Source organism: Epinephelus fuscoguttatus, linkage group LG1 (genome assembly GCF_011397635.1).
Source record: "Epinephelus fuscoguttatus linkage group LG1, E.fuscoguttatus.final_Chr_v1".
Lineage (NCBI taxonomy): Eukaryota > Metazoa > Chordata > Actinopteri > Perciformes > Serranidae > Epinephelus > Epinephelus fuscoguttatus.
In genome coordinates, this window is record NC_064752.1 from 29,390,069 (window position 1) to 29,407,070 (window position 17,002).

At 38.9% G+C, this 17,002-nt stretch overlaps 1 protein-coding gene across 1 annotated transcript; it reads right to left on the minus strand.

Moving 5' to 3' along the window:
• Nucleotides 1-2,257: 2,257 nt before the first annotated feature.
• top1a (DNA topoisomerase Ia) lies at nucleotides 2,258-16,479 on the minus strand. Its single transcript, XM_049579417.1, has 21 exons — nucleotides 16,334-16,479; nucleotides 15,824-15,848; nucleotides 13,417-13,513; nucleotides 13,147-13,255; nucleotides 12,146-12,198; nucleotides 11,945-12,034; nucleotides 11,766-11,838; nucleotides 11,459-11,550; nucleotides 11,186-11,301; nucleotides 10,955-11,076; nucleotides 10,342-10,464; nucleotides 8,871-9,058; nucleotides 8,632-8,776; nucleotides 8,320-8,463; nucleotides 7,945-8,130; nucleotides 7,781-7,849; nucleotides 6,988-7,102; nucleotides 6,646-6,773; nucleotides 5,433-5,527; nucleotides 5,194-5,343; nucleotides 2,258-3,605 (listed from the first exon to the last, which is right to left on the minus strand). The coding sequence occupies exons 1-21, from the start codon at nucleotides 16,364-16,366 to the stop codon at nucleotides 3,503-3,505; spliced, it is 2,256 nt and encodes a 751-aa protein (XP_049435374.1). The 5' UTR covers nucleotides 16,367-16,479; the 3' UTR covers nucleotides 2,258-3,502.
• Nucleotides 16,480-17,002: the final 523 nt, after the last annotated feature.

Here is a 17,002-nt window from a genome sequence, read left to right on the forward strand (position 1 = left end):
CTCTATTCTAGGAAGGGTGTGCACTGTGGGCAAAGAAAGGGGCAAAGGCCTGCCAGGTGTTGCCAGCAAAGTGAAATCCTTCCTAAGAGCACAAGGAATCACAGGAATGTACAGGATTGTAATGAGTCCAGTTACACCGCAGCTCATTCTCCAGTGTAATGTCATCTTTAAAGGAGGACTATACCCATTTTTAGAATTCATGCATGTTATTTCTTTTGGTCTAAGACGATTCAAAAATATTAGTAGACATGAACAACTGTCTCCCAAATCCCAAAACTAGAGTACTGAAACCAAAATTTGCGATGTCATCAAGTTGCCTGATAGGGCTCAGTTATGCCCAACGTAAAATACGTATATGGACACGGACAGAGCCCTCTGTCCGTACTCTCCGTTCATATAGTCCGTATTTTTTGCAGCTTAAGAATATTGATAAAACAGAGCTCTACCACCGGAGATCGTTGGGGCGGTGTAGCGTAGCTCAAGTGAGATACGGTCGTAGGAGATGATGAAAACATTAAAAAAAAAGTGGAATGGAACCAATCTATAATATAGTGAAAGGAATTCTCACTCCACATGCTGCAATTTATTTAATGGCCTCACAGTCCACAGCGCTGCGTCCATTAAATGGTACATTATCATGACCTCCTCCACCGTCATCTCGTTTGTTGTTGAGTAAATCTTTTGACTCTGCCCTCCTGTGCCATCTATTGGCTGTATCTATGCTATTCTAAAGAGCACCTCAAAGTACATGGTCAGTGACATTTACAACGGATCTATTTTCATATGTAAAGAGACTAAATGAGCACTTACACTGTGTTTCCATCTTCAGTCTGACATTGTCTCTACTTTAACTGATAATCTCTGGGGAGGGATATTTAATTTTACCTAACCAATCACTAAGGACCAACGTCCCTGCCTGAACCTAGCGCATTTTAAATCCACACTGATGTGTAGCCATGACAACATATCTATTTTGCTGGAGTTTTAAGAGCAGAGCAAAGCAAAGTAAAACAAACCGTGATGATATAGAGGAGATGTCGATTTAGAACAGCCTTGATAGCAACATCTATCTTGTTCATAGTCAGACAAATCCGTCGACTCAAACTCAGCAAGATTCCTCTAGCCTGAGTTTTCAAGACAATCACATCTGATGTCACAGCAACATGACATCACACACAATGAACTGTACGGTAAACTACATTTTCATCATTTGTATTACTTCATATTTTTGTTTTTGTTGTGAAACGTGCTGTAACAATGTTGTAGCAACCGTTTCCATTCAGCATCTTTGTGCTTGCTGGCACTCTCTGCTAGCATCTCAGCATATCTCTGTCTACATCCACATTAAATGAATGCACCTGACAGCTTAATGCTGTTGGCTGTGGTGGTTTAATTTGTTAGTTGTTGGCACCCTTTTACATGATTTTGAACTGTTGTATGTTATTTTAATGACCAAATACGGGCAAGACCGTTGACTATTCACTATTTCTCTTCATTAATGGCACTATGATATTTGATGTAGGTCCTCTGTGGTTGCTTGTTAAGCTCAGAAGCATGACATTTAAATATCAGTTTGCCACAGCTGACCACACTTTCCTGAGCAGATGCACGGGGACGCATTTAGATCCGAAGTCGGGAATATGGAGTCAGAATATTATTATTGGCTTCAACTTGCAATGGATGCAGCATTAGTCTCTGGTTTCTGGCTTTGAAAGAGAAGCTCATCTTCAGAAATATATTGATTGTACTTTCCTGAGCCATGGAAGTAACATATTGGAATTCTGAATTTAGATGGTGATCCCCTTTAAAAACAGTGTAATTTAAAGGATTAGATTTATTTAATTCGTCAAAACTGTTTGACTAAATGTTGATAACCTCGCATATAATGTGTCAAAGGCTGGGAATCTTTGGAGGAAGTCGAAGCTTGCCTCAAATTTCCTAGCACAGGGTATCTACAGGTATAAAGAAGTTAAATTTAAAACCACTTTCAATCAAATTTACAACCAATCTTGAGACGGACAACAAAACCTTTCCTGCCTATTAAACAGGTTTTTTTAACATCATTTCAAATTGTTGAGGCGATAAGACTCACCCGATCTCAATTTAAGACAATCTAATCCTTGAAGGCCTTTTTTATGTACATGTGTATTTAAGACATTTCAAGGACCCGCAGTCACCTTGAAAACTGTTCAAGAGTAAACCTATGCTCAATTGAAATGCAAGGAAGAAAAAAAATAATCACAAGTACACAGTAAAATTATTTGTAGGGTTTTATTTCATTTTTCAACCTACAATGAGCATAAAACTCAAAGAAAACATGATCAAAGGCTATGACAAAAAGGTAAAACAGGAATAGGATGTTGACTTTACAGCTACTTACATCAAATTTCCTATCATAAAAGTGGAATAAAATGAACTGATAATTCACATTAAATGTTACATTATTTTATCCTCAATCTTTACACAATTAAAAAAAAGAAACTGCCTAAATTGTAACAGATTGGTGATTTTTTTGGCAAAGTTGATATCCCTCACATACCCCTCTGGGAAGAAAAACACTCCATTAAATGACTTTAAATACATTATCATAGCATTATCTTCAAGTAACAGATATGGGAGTTTTCTTTTCTTGGAACAATTGTTAAATTAAGTTAAAATCAAATGTAGACAGGGCTATGCGGAGAGATTCAGAGGATGCTTGCGAGTTAAAGGATACAAATGATTGGTTCACATTTACACTGAAAAAGAAGTCCCTGATGGAGGCTGTAAAACAAAATATTCACATTCTGCTTGCTTAAGTAAATATTGACATGGTTGCAGTATTTTCCCCGTTGCCTGCCCAGACATCCTCTTTCATGCTAAACAATTCAACATAGTCCAGTTTAAAATATTCACCCTAACAAACAATTTCCATGGCCAAGCCCCTCATACACACACATGCACGCACACACACACAACTCAGAAGTTGAGCTCACATTTCCATTTCCTCGAAAGGCGTGTGGGTGTAGTTAAGGAATTCATTTGTTTTTTAACTTTGTCTATCAAAATATAGAATTCATTAATAATACATGGGTGGGCTAAAATACAGAGCAAGTGAACAGAGAAAATAAAATGATACAAAGCATTTTGTTTTTGCTGAATACAGTAGCTATAGGACCACAGAGTTCAAAGTTCAGGCATTGTCAGGATTTGTCCCCGAGGAGGGAGAGACACAAAGGTAAAAAGGTCTTCCAATTACTGGGAATATGCCTTGATGCTCAGTTGTGGGTATAGTTCAGCCTTGATGCCTGATCTCGGATCAGATGTTTAGACTACCCACAATACCCTCCTGCCACTTCATTATGGCCTCATCATCTTGCCGCTGTTTTTTCTGCTCAAACTTTCTGAAATTCCTGATCAGGTCTGGCCATTGAGCAAAATTCGGTTAAGCTAAAAAACAAGTATCCGATTTAAAAAAAAAAAAAAGAATGAGTGTATCATAGTTAAAACCACAAACTGGGATTTAAAATTCAAAGTCCTCATCTGCCATGTCGATGGCCCAGGCGAACTTCTCACGCTGAGTTTTGTTGTAGATCTTCTCCACGGGAATGCCCCACTTCTTACACCTAGCACACAAAGAGAGAAGGACGGGAAAAGTTTGTTATTTTAGCACAGAGGTCCTCATTGCGCATCTTTGTCCAACAAAATCAGGGGAGGGATGGGTGATGCCAAAGATATACTGTGCAGGATTTTCCTAGAAAATGATGTACAGACGCACACAGCAATAATTCCTCTCAATCACCACTGAAGACCAACTTAAAACATGTGGTGTAATATTTACGTGTAGGGCTGCAACGATTTATCGATTAATTGCCAACTATTAAATTAGTCACCAACTAATTTTATATTCACAAAATTGATTTGGATCATTTAAGGAAAAAAAAAATTCTGATTCCAGTTTAGAAAATTAATATTTTCTGGTTTCTTTACCCCTCCATGACAGTAACTGAATTTCTGTGGTTTGTGGACAAAACAAGAAATCTGAGGACGATGTCTTGTTCTCCGCAGGGTTTCTACATCTTAAGGCAAGTTAAACTTTTTTAATGCCACTCGGAATGAAAGTTTAGACCAATTTTACAATCACCATAACAGACGAAAGAAAAGAAAAAAAAACAGCAGCTGACATCAAATATTTAAGGCCCCCGTTATACTAATTGTCGGCACGGACAATTGCACAGCTGTGACCTGATACGGGAACATGACAAGGAAAAGTTCGGATCTTTTACACACCATGCAGTTTCTCCTGGTGGCAGACCAATTATTTTGTCAAGGGTAAGACTGAACAAGGAAATACCTGATGTTCATTGGATTTTCTTGGCGACTTTCTTTGCGTTTTTTCTGACTCTGCATGTGGGATTTGACTGCCTTGATTTCCATCATGCAGTTGGCCTTTTACCAGTTTCAGCCATGCTGTGTAATCTTGTTTTAATAGCCAGTTTTTGTTAAATTTTTACTTCCCACGTTGTTCAGGTTACAGTGACAGCTAGCTACAGACAGTGGAGTCTCTGCACTGACCATTATGGCCGGAAACGAGTGTTGGTGGTTACACCACCTTGATCTGCATTTTTTTAATGATATATATGTTACCAGTTAAAAAAAAAAACAAACAGATTCACAAAATCCTTTTTTCCATATCTAAGCAGTCTGAAGACTTGTGAAAGATTGATCTGAGACATTTTAATACCAATTAAGGTCTTTTTTAAATAAATTAATTCAACGTCTATTAAGACTTCAAGGTTCCGCGGTATCCCTGTCTTTGGGAAACACTGATCGACATGTTTTACAATTTTAAAGACATGTTATAGATCGAACTACTAATGGACTTAATCAAGAAAATAAGCAAATAAATAATGAAAATTATAGCTGGTTGCAGTCATATTCATTTGCAGAGACTCTGCCCTCTGCCTGTATTTCTTATCATGTTGCGGTGCTCGGGATGTTTCTGGTCGATGACCTTTGGTCAGTGGGCAGACAGTGCCAAAAAAAGCAAATATAGCGAGGTGAATACATTAAAATGAGAGAGAATCTGGAGTTGGGTTTCACTTTCATTTGCAATACAGTTTTGCAAACATTATCGGAACATTCCTGCACAGTAAGCAACACAAGTTAAAATGTTTCCCAACTTCTGAAATATTTTACAGAGTTTTATCTTACCAAGCCACAGAGATGCGAGGGTCCAGATAGTTGAGCTTGGAAGTGCCAAGAGCAATCTGCTTGTTCTCCTCACGATCAGTCGCCTGCACCTCCAGCTTCATCAGTTGCTCCTCTATCCTCTGAACTGCCTTTTTCTTGGCCTCCACGGCCCTACAGAGGAGACAATCAACACACAAGGTTATAAATGAAACTGACCTGGGAGACAACTTTAAGTCCACAGCAAACTTTTATATACTTACTTTTTGGATTTTTCATCTCTCCGTACTTTGGCATCAGCCTTGGCGCTCTTCAGTTCTCTCTTGGCATCAGAGAGCTGGTCCCTTTTAGCATCAATCTATGAATGAAAAAAAAAAAAAAAAAAAAAAAAAAGAGTAAGTGAACAGGACCTTGTACATCATGTGCAAGAGCTTTCAAATATGTCAATAAATATTTTGGTGAAATTGGAAATTCCTAAACTGACAAAGCAGGACATGCCATGAATATATGGAGGGGTCAGGGCACTCATTTTAAATTGCTCTTCCATCAATTTCAGAACTCAAGCACTCTCAACAAAAAGACCTTGTGAATATTTACCCTCAACATTCTCATAAATTATCTTTGCTACAGTGATAAAGAGAAACATTTACCAAATCCCCTTTGAGCACAGTCACACAATGAGCAAGATTCAAGCATTCAGTGATTTTAAAATCCCTACTTGAACTTAGAGCTGAGCAATATAATCAATATTTTAAGATTGTGAAGCGAGACTAGATGTCATCTTGAATTTTGGATTATATAATAAATTGGAAGTGTTGTCTTCTCCTGGCTTTAAAGGCTGCATTACATTTAAGTGATGTAATTTTCTGAACTTATGATCTACCTATTCTATCACTTACCTTTACCCACTTAGGCACTGTATCCACATTATTGATGACTAATGATCAAAACTCTCACCGTGTAAATATTTTGTTAAAGCACCAATAGACAGCCCTACAATATCACTGCAATATTAATGGAGGTATTTTGAGCCCTACTTAACTTGACATTAAGGGTCCAGTGTGTAGGATTTGGTGGCATCTAGTGGTGATATTGCAGACTGCAAACAACTGAAATTTCTTCCATGTGCTAAGTGTGTGGGAGAACTATGGTGGCCAATGGGAAAAGGCCCAGTGTTTGGTTTGTCTGACCCCGTGGAAGAGGTCCCGCTCCCTGTGTAGTTATGAAGCTCATTCTAAGGTAACGAAAACTATTCTTATTTTCAGTACATTAAAACTAATGAAAACATGAATGTTATATTCCATTTCTGCCATTATATTCCCCTAAACCCTACACACTGGACCTTTAACAACTGACAATTTCAGTACAACCAACAAATAAAAAGTGAGCTATAAATTACCTCAGGTGTAGCACAGGAATAAGGTCTGTCAACAGTATTTAAAAAAAAAAAAACAAAAAAAACCCCCAAATGTTAACCTTAGTCTGCAGGTTCTGCATCGACTTCTCAAATGTCTTTGGTGGAGCCCTCTGATGGTTACACAGGATGGCCACAGCCCTGTTGGCCCTGTTGTAGGACAAGATCTTGGCTGGAATGTTCTCTTCCGCTGAGGAGAGAGACGAAGAGTTAAATGAGTTTCATCAATGAGAATGATTCATCACAGCAGTCACACCCAAATGAAAAGCCTATTATTAATTCCTAACCAGCAATTCAGATGTATGACGCTGTTTGCACCTTCTATTTAACTCTGCATGGGCCTAAATAAGGCTGGATTCCAGTTATTGTGAATTTAGATCTTTTGACTGCAGGTACAGACGTACCACTTGTGAGCTCCTTCAACTGCTGCTGCAGGGTGATTGAGGCGTTGTAGGTACGGAAGACTTTGGCAGTCAGACCGTCCATCAGCTCTTGAAGGTGCTTGTTCAGAACAGAAGTCTGGAGAGATACAAGAAAGTGGTTTATTAGTGCTGAAATGGGGTGTCTACCAGTATCAGACACTTAAATGTAATGCTTTAAGACATTTTCAAGATAAATTTGAACCATACTTAAGACAGATTTTTGGACAACTCGTCTTTTTCTTATTCAAGCACTGCAGGAAAGTATAGAGAGAAGTGGTGTATTTGTAGTACTGTGCAGAGGAAGGTTTTATGTAGGGATGTGATTATTGAGTGAGTCAGGCTAATCTACATTTTGCCAACAGGTAAGTACAAGTTTGTTTTTTGTTTCTTTTTAATTGATTGATGTTTACTTCAAACATGTACAAGTATTTTATTCAGTGGTAGGTTCAAAGATTTGTAACATCGGAAATGGGGACTTTCATGCAGTAATGCTTAAGTCATTTTGACAAAAAGAAATTAGATGCCATGTGTGGCAATGAAGACCTAACAAATTCAAATTCAGCACGTTTAAGATTTTTTGGGGCCTAAAATTGAATTTAAGACATTTAAAGACTTTGAGGATCTGCAGAGACCCTTCAAAAAAGGTAAACACTTGTTTTAGAAACCGCCTATCAAAATCAAACATCTTTCCAATAGTGACATTTTTTTTCTGCCAAAATAAATTTTATGCACTAAATAAGGATTTTATAGTTTCCTCACAGGTTGTTTTACTTACATTCAGACGATCAAACAGATCATCATCAGGCTCCTTGTTCTCCATAAACAACTGAAGATTCTTAAATACCTAGAAGAAGCAGAGCGTGCATAAATACAAAGGCAAAGTTTGAACAGTTAAAATAAAATTTTAAAAAAAACAAAACAGTGCTTTACAGTCCTTACTCTTTTCTCCACAGGGACTTTGTTGTAGTAGCGGATGGAGTCTTTACCCAGGAAGTCAAACTCCACCACGTACTCCTGACCATCGTTCTCTGGATAGAGTTTAATGTGCTCAACTCTCAGCGAGCAGCAGCCCACAGTGTCCGCAGTCTCTCCTTCCTCCTTCTCATTACCCGCTCTCAGAGCCAGCTAGAGCACATCAGGACAGCTGGATTAAAGCCGGCTTACAGAGACATTACCCTCACTGCAGTGAGTGTTTAAGCACCCGCTAAACCCCACTTGCACGTTACAGCCATTGTTAAAAAGCAATTACACAACATTACATTCCCTAAAGCTATACACACTGCGGACAATGTCAACAGTAATCATGAAGCTCACCTTGTCGATGAAGTAGAGTGCCACAGCCCTCTGTCTGATCCTCATCTCCTTAGACTTCCAGTCTTCACGGTACTGTGCTCTGATACGGTCCACACACTTCTTCAGTCTACGAGCTGTTTCATACTTCTGCCAATCCTTCTCTCCCTGCAGACCAACAACAACAACATGGCTGAATGAATTACATGTGACCACAAATGTGTGTCAAGCATGCACACCGTCATATGAACTCAAATTACATGAACAAGTTATTGTAGGGAACAGCTCAAATTTAAACCAGGTCAAAACCTTTTACTGCAGAACTCATCAGCCCACCTTGATCCTGGAGCTGGGGTTCAGCATGATGTACTTGATGGAACCCTGAATGTTCTCCGTCCACGACACCAGCCAAGTCACCTTGTTGTCATGACGAACCTCTTTCCACTTAGTGCCTGGAGGAGGCGCTGGGTGCTTGGAGTCCCTTCGAGGAGCACATTAATAAAACATTTAATCATTACACCCGCTTAAAACATCAGCTCATCAGCACTGGGGGAAAACAACAACCCTTCACTCACTTGCTGCAGTTGATGATGATGTCTTGAGGCCTGATGCGACGTTTGAGCATGCCCATCTTAGGATGGTCTCCACGACCGCGAAACAGGCCCGGAGGCTCAATGCGGAAGTTAGCAATACGTTCCCTGTGGTTGTCCATGATGCAGAAGCCGTACTCCTGCAAGATGCGCTCATTCTCCTCTTTTATTTTCTACAAAAGGGTAGGGGGAATAAAAACCATCAGAACTCCATTTTGCTGGGGTCAATAATTTCAGTTGTGTCAACAATCCTTCCTCTGGGTTCCCACACCTTCTTACACATGCAATTCTGTGACTTTACAAGGACTTTCAAGGCACAATTCCCTTTAATTCAAGGACCCCAGACGGCTTAGTTTAAAACACAGATCAAGGTACAGTTACAACACTAAGAATTTTCATAAAACTTAGTGAGCTTTTCTTGCACAAAATACATACTTCAGGCACTTTTAAATGACAGATGTCTATTTACAAAAAACATGTAAGGCCTTGATTTGTCGATACACTGGCAACAGATACAGATATTTTTATTTTAACATGCAGGTGCTCTTAACGGATTCCCCTTTCAATTTCACACACGAGTCACCATTCAATGGTCTCTTTCATACGGCATGTGGGAATGTTGCAGTTATTCTGTCTTCTTTATAAAAAGGTATGATTGCGGAAATGGGGGGTACAGAGTTGTCTCCACTTTAAGCAGGAGCAGAGGTAGTAACAGTGCCAGACTGCAGCCATGTAAAAAGGGACAGTGGACAGGATGTGACCGTGGACATTTAAGACCCATTCAATCTGAATTTAAGACAGTGTGATACTTTTTAAAGCCTTATATTAGTAAATGTTTATATAAGACAAGGATCCACAGTCATCCTGGTTTTATGAACATTGAGCACAAAGGCAACACACTGAACATGCATAGCCACCTGATTTGTCATCATCTTAATCTCGTCCTGGAGAACACAGCTAATGCTGCTTCAACTGAGACTCAGCCTATAATGAATACAATGTTTAAAGCAATGCTTCCTTTGATGTCCCTGAGGGCCACCAGTATTGTGTTGGAGAGGCACAGAGCGAAGACTCTGTACTTTTTTGTATATTGTTTCATCTCAGTTGTCAAATTTTGTGAAACCGACACCACAACGCAGTGAAAGAAAGATTTTTTTTTGCCTTTTTGGGGTATTTTTGTTTTTGCTTCTTCAGTTACACACATTGTGATGTATTGTCAATAATTATCTTGTAATGTACCAAGTGTCACAGGATCACCCTCATAATACCATCACTTCTGTGGGCAACACATCATGATATATTGTGAGTAACTGATTTTTCACCCCTAGTGTCAATTATACAACTATGTTAAACAATAAACAACACAGGTGACACCGTCTGACCAGTGTTTTCAGCTAAATCTTCCTGTAGGGTTGACTGATATATTGTGTGGCCTAAAAAAATTGTAGTAGTTTACCAGTTTCTCCTCCTTTGTCATGGCCTTCCTGGCTTCAGACTGTGCCTTAAAGTATTCGTTCATCTCACTGAAGTCGCACTTTTTCAGGTCTGTGATTTTAGCTTTTTCCTCTGAAGTCATTTCCTGTATTGGCAAAACATGGCACACTCAAAAACAGAAGTCTTTGAACAATTACAAGACTGCACAGAATTCTGGACTTTAGACATGAAAACCTAGATTTAGCACAAACACATCAAGTGACAAACAGATTATACAGCCAAGTCTTTATGTTCTCTCAAATCTTTTGACCTCAATATACTTCCACATAATGTTTTGCAACTTTATGTTTATGCTGAGCACATGCTGAGACCACCCCTCTCAAATAATTGGATTTTCAAAGTTCTTTATCAAGCACATGTTATTTGTCATAATATCATGTCTATCTTCACTTGCAGGAGTATATCCATGTCTATACACACCCTTCCTCATATACAGATTAATTCACTTTTACATATATACATCTATATTTTCTCGCATATCCCACCTGTATATAACTGACTTACCTATGTGTACTTCTACTTAAAGCTCTTAGGACATTTGCAATTTTGTTTACATAAGTGCATTTTCCTCATACCTTTCTCCAATCTTTAAAGAAGTTTTTGCGGAAGATGTCCTTTGTGGTGTATTCGTGGTCCAGCATTTTGGCAAAGAAAGTTGCCACCTCTTCTGCCTCTGGGCTGAGCTTCATGTGCTTACCTGTTCAAAAAATAGGTACATTTGTCCACCACTGAGATGCTATCACATGGTTTGACAGTATTGCTCTTGACTGATGTCAAAGTTGAGTACGTGAGAAACAGAGCCTTACCATCATAGAAAAATTTGACATTACTAGGGAGAGGCTCGTAAGGCGGTGCAAACACTGGCCCTTTATGTTCCAGAAACTTCCATTTAACACCATCTGTGTATCTCTCTTCTTCCCACCTGGAATTAACAAAAAAAAAATCCATGCAGTAAGAAAATACCCAAGAAACAAAACATAACTTGATCCAACAATAACATGCAAAACACCCACATCTGCCCCATCCCCACACTGATAAGTATGTAAGTATGGTGCGGCTGGCTGACACGAGCAACTCACCATTTCCACTTCTCCTCTGGCTCTTTCTTTGCTTTCTTTTTTCCATCAGCAACTTCTCCTTTTTTGTTTTTTGTCTTTTTAGGCTTAATGTCCTAAAAAGGGAAGAGAAACTATGAGTTATTTCACTCACAGGTTGGCACAAAAAATGTCAGTGTCAACACCGGCCTGAGACCCAAGCCTCCACAGTTCTTCAGGTGCTCGATTTTTTTGTGCTTTCCAAAATATACTGGAGAAAAGGGGCTTCTTTTTATTGTTTAAGAGAAAATCTAAAACACAAGTTGGCATTCTGCTTATGGCCTTTGCTTACCTCATTTTCTTGTTTTCTTTTCTTGACCTTCTTGTCATTTTCAGTCTTAATTTTTTTGGGCTTGAATTCAGAGCTGAAAAACAATTTGTGTTACAAATTAGGTCACACACAACTACAAATACTCTTTAAGATGGACACATGGAAAACATACAAACGACCAATCACAAAAGGCCACTCACTCATTATCATCGTCACGTTCTCTCTTTAGAGACTTCTCATGTTTAGGAGAGTGGTAAAAATCCTCAGGCTCAGACTTCACATGTAGAGGGCTACATAACAAAAATAACAAACATTCAGAATCAGAAATGGCTTCATTTCAAAAGGGAATCTGCTGGTAGTGTAAATGTAGTACTGAAGTGAGATGTGGAGCCCAGACATACCTGGCAAAGCCGTTCTCTTTTTCTTTTTTGACTTTACCATCAAGTGACTTATCCTGAAAGGTTTACACAAAATTGTTAAGACAGACATTGCAAAATGTGTAACAGCAAATGATAATTAAACAAATCTGCATTAGTGTTGAAACACTTTCTTTCACAGTATCAATACACCAGTAGCAGCTGTACTTTCTTGTTCTCGCTTATTGTTAGTTTGCTGCAGTTATTCTGCTGTTCTTTGCCACTTATCGAGAAAAGTCGTTGTCAAGTTATATACTCGTTATATTTAGAATTCTAAAAAAAACTTTAAACTGTATGCTCTCAATGTCAAATTTTGCGTTGTATCAAAAATAGTAAACATTTTTTAAGGTTTGGTGTCGAACACTCATCTGCATAATAGCCAAATGACAGTCCAGTCATTGTCAGATATTGTAATTGAGGTGGTTAATCATAATTTTAACAAACTAAAATAATTATGAATTAACACTTTCATTTTTCTGCATGAAACCGTTTATTTGTACTGAGTAGTAGAAACTAAAGCGCCTTAACTATTTAGTCACCATCAGAGGCCACTGTAAGCACTATATGATGACCAACTAAGAATACACTTTTTTTGTTCAGCAAAGACAGTAGCAAACCAAATTCTCAATTCTGACATTCTTAACTCTGCCAAAACACAAGCACAGTTAACTAGCTACATGAAGCCACCTGAAATTATGTGAAACCAAAAAAGTCCACACTTGTTTGCTCCATTTTCTATCTGTGTCTCTGTTCATTTCCATGTCCTGATTCAAAGAACAGATTGGTTGAAATCTGATTAAAAGAGAAGATCCAAACAAAAATGAATGAGCTTTAAATTTTGTTCTAGCTGCGGGCTGTGAACATGCGTGTATGATTTGACAGCTTAATATTGCAGAATAATTCATGATGACAAACCCTAAAAATCACAACATTACATGCACAACCATGTGAGCATTCTTCCATGAATTATGTGCATGGTAATTCACCTTCTTGTCCTTGTGCTTGTCCTTGTATTTATCTGCGCTGCCATCTTTGTGCTTCATCTTTTCCTTCTCCTTGTCTCTGTGTTTTTTGTCAGATGAGTCCTTGTGATCGCTTAAGTTATAAAAAAAACAACAACTATTAATTAAGGTTGTTCCACCTTCTACTATTCAGCACAGAGAATGATGCTGTAATTAAGTTATACGTCTTGACCACTTTGAGCAGATACCACCAGAAACATGCATTTATGAAGAGTCCAGAAGCACACACTTTACCTGTTGCCATGCTTTGATTTCTCACGTTCCTTATCCTTCTTGTGGTCCTTATGTTTGTGTTCCTTCTCTTTATACTTGTCTTTATGCTTGTGAGAGTCTGAGAAGAGAACATCACCTTCTTCAAAAGTGAAAGATAATGACATTAACAATGAACTGAATAAATGGTAGGATTGCCGTTTACCTACATCAGTAAAAGATCTACCTAATGACCATAGTATGACCAGTTTATTCTATACGCAAGTGACAAAACTAACTAAGTGCACTCAACCAGGTGCCACAGTGGAGAGGCTGAGACAGACACTTAACAGACAACCTGAGAAGCACTTAGTCACCCCCACATAGTTTTTCCAAGTAAAAACATGAATTAAATTGCCACACACACGGTCTGAACATGCACTACAATCTGAATGCCATACAGACTGTAGACTGAACATCTATTACACATAAGCACAGCACCACCTACTGCCCATATGAGTCCCATTGTTTATGAGATAATATGAAACAAGAGACAGGTTGAAGCATGCCAGTGAACAAAGTAGGCTTTCACCCTCTCTTAAATGTGTTATCCACAGCAGGAGGAATAAAACATCTTAGTGTAGGACAAAAAGGCAAATATCAAAATTAACAGAAACACTGTTCACACAAACGTTCATATCAAAAAAGGTCACAAGTCTTTATGCTTTAGCGGGTTAAAGGCTATAGGAGCAGTCACGAACAGAGCTGACAGCTAATAGCCTAGTCTGCTAACATGTCCTAATGACAAGTTGTCCATAATCCCCTGGTATGACAGTGTGGAACAAACCAATAGCATACATGTTCTAGGTGAAAACATTAATGTTAGTGACTTGTTCTCAAAGAATCACTAAACCCAAAACAGACTTGGAGCCTTACCTTGATCATTACATTTTACACTGTAAAACTAGTTGTCTTTATTCATCTAATATCAGAGGATGACACAGTTGATTTGACTAAACCAAATGACTTATACATTTCCCTGCTGCGCTCCATTAGATTACTGAAGACAAACTACAGGACATATCTGACAGACCTTTGGTTATGACTCCACTCATATGTTCACAGCTGACAGCTGAAACACATACATTCAGAATATATGACTTATGGGATTGATTAGTGAACAAGTTGGGCTAAACCATCCAATGAACGCATTAAGTACAATTTGTCCTGAATGGTTGAGAGCGCTGACAAACTGTCATCTTTTTGAAGCATGCCAGTTAAGATGCTGTTTTAAAAAGGCAGCTTTGCTTGTAAATCTGAAATCAGACAGATCAGTCTGCAGGGAATGAATACCATTATCTGACAACTAGAAGTAGAGCCAAGGCCCCTTATGTCCCACAGTCAAATGTTGTCCCATTGCCGATGAATGGAAAACAAATAAGTGGACTGATTACGTTGTCTAGATGATTTTTACAATGAACAGAAGAACAGGGAAGTCAGACTCAGATCAATAATCCATGCTTGGTTGCCAGAACAATGAATAATTTAACTGAAACCAGACATATTGAATATTTTGTCAAAAGGTAGTTCAGTGTAGAGCGTACACCCTAGAAAAAGTTAGTTCTGCTTAACTGACTTAAAACAATATGTTTCTTTGGTATGGATAGTGCTTTGTTTGCTTTATATAGGTTTCTAGAGCTTAAAGGGACAAATACTAACAGCTATTAAAAACTCCATTTAATGCCCGCTCTCTAAGATATTGTCAAGATGCTTTAATACCTAATACCTTGTTTAATTTGCAATGTGATGATGAATTAAAGTTCATGACATGGTGTGTTTACTGTTGAAATGGATGGAATCAACTTAAAAAACAGTCCAGTTTCTCCTTTCATGAGGAAATGATAAGTCCCTGAAGCCATAATAAAAACTAACTTTATATATGAAAGCGTTTACGCTCGCATATTAAAAGAAGCATACTCTTGGTGACTACGTGGGATCTTAATGAAGCACTATGCCTTCGCATTTCTCCTCCTCACAGCCATCTGCACTTCACAGCCTGGGTTCAGCTTGCAGTAACGTACAGTCAGGCCGCTACACCGAAAAAGAAAATGGCGCAGAGACTAAGTCCTCAACCCCCAAACCCTCACTTTCAGGTGGGAAATATGGCATTAAAAGCCAACTAACAAGAAATTCTAATACGCTAAACTGATAAAACACCTCCAGCTGTGTACTAATATTAATTCGAATCGAGAAAATAATATGCGGAAGAGCTTTTATTAGACCTCCCTTTTGAACAATAGGCGCTTGTGAGTGAGACAGAGGACTTAGTCTCTGGACGCCATTTCTGTCCTCTACTGAGAACTACCGTAACGTTACATTTGATCAGTGAAGACATGTCAGACTGTGAGGAAAGTCCTCATTTTAACTTGTTAGCGCCGTGTTATAAACTTACCATTGAAACGAGAGCCGCCGTCAATCTGGAAAAATCAAAAACAGATAAATGTTAAATATCGTAGTGGCTAACTAGCCGGCTAACTAACTTTGAACTTGCTGGATGGCAAAGCGAGTTTGTTAGCTAACGTTAGCCTGCTAGCTAGCCTAGCTTGCTTCGCTGGCTATTAATATGGCTTAGCGGCTGATGCCGACGCCGCTACGGCTAACATTGGCTAACGCTAACGACACATTAGATGTGGCGTTACCCCACTTTGTCTTGGGAGTTCATGCCTGGCCATACACAACTCAAAGCTAACTAGACAGTATCTTTCAGTAACATTACAGATAAAAACGCGATGAAACGTGTCAAGACGGTGTTAACAACAAAATGAGTTGGCTTATCGTTACAAACACACTCGGCTAACGCGCGCTAGCAGGCTGTTCACAGTTAGCTAAGTTATCTTGTCAAACCACGCCAATAAAACGGTGGTAAGAACTTGTACCCGTTCATAAACAGTGGTGACATTACCTGGTCCTCACTGTGGGAATGGTCCCCACTCATTTCCTAAGCGTTGTTTGATTGAAATGTCAGAAATGAGTAACGTGTAGTAGGATAACCACACACCGGCGTTGAGATGCAGGCAGAATGAAGAAAAGACACGGTTGTGTAAGCGATACAAGTCCCATTTGTACACTAATGCGCATGCGCCTTAATTTAAATGGTTCAGAGCCGTGTAGCTCCTCCTCTTGACAAAACGTGTTGCTCTCAGGGCCCACGATGGTCACACTCTGTCCTGGCTGAAGAGGGACACATGTATCATGAGCACAAATTGCCCCAGGCCCAGGGATCCACTTGTTTACCCGTTTGTTGTTTGTATTCACTTAATCTGATAAGTGCCTGAGAGCTAAAGGGAGGATCAGCTTTTTGGTAGACTGCATATTATTAGTAAAAATAACAATAACATTTATCATTATCATCATGTCTGAAGAGGTCTGTCCACTCAGATATGTGACCATACTTATGCCATTTAGTGAATATGCATTTCAACTTAACCATCTTTTAAGTGATTTCAAACATGCTGCAGGCCAGAATATGCGGCACATAATAGACATGGGCTTTTCCTGCCCTCTACAACCTTGACAGCTAACAGGCCTATCCCATATCTCAAAGGCAGAGAGACTCCATATGTAGTTGAGG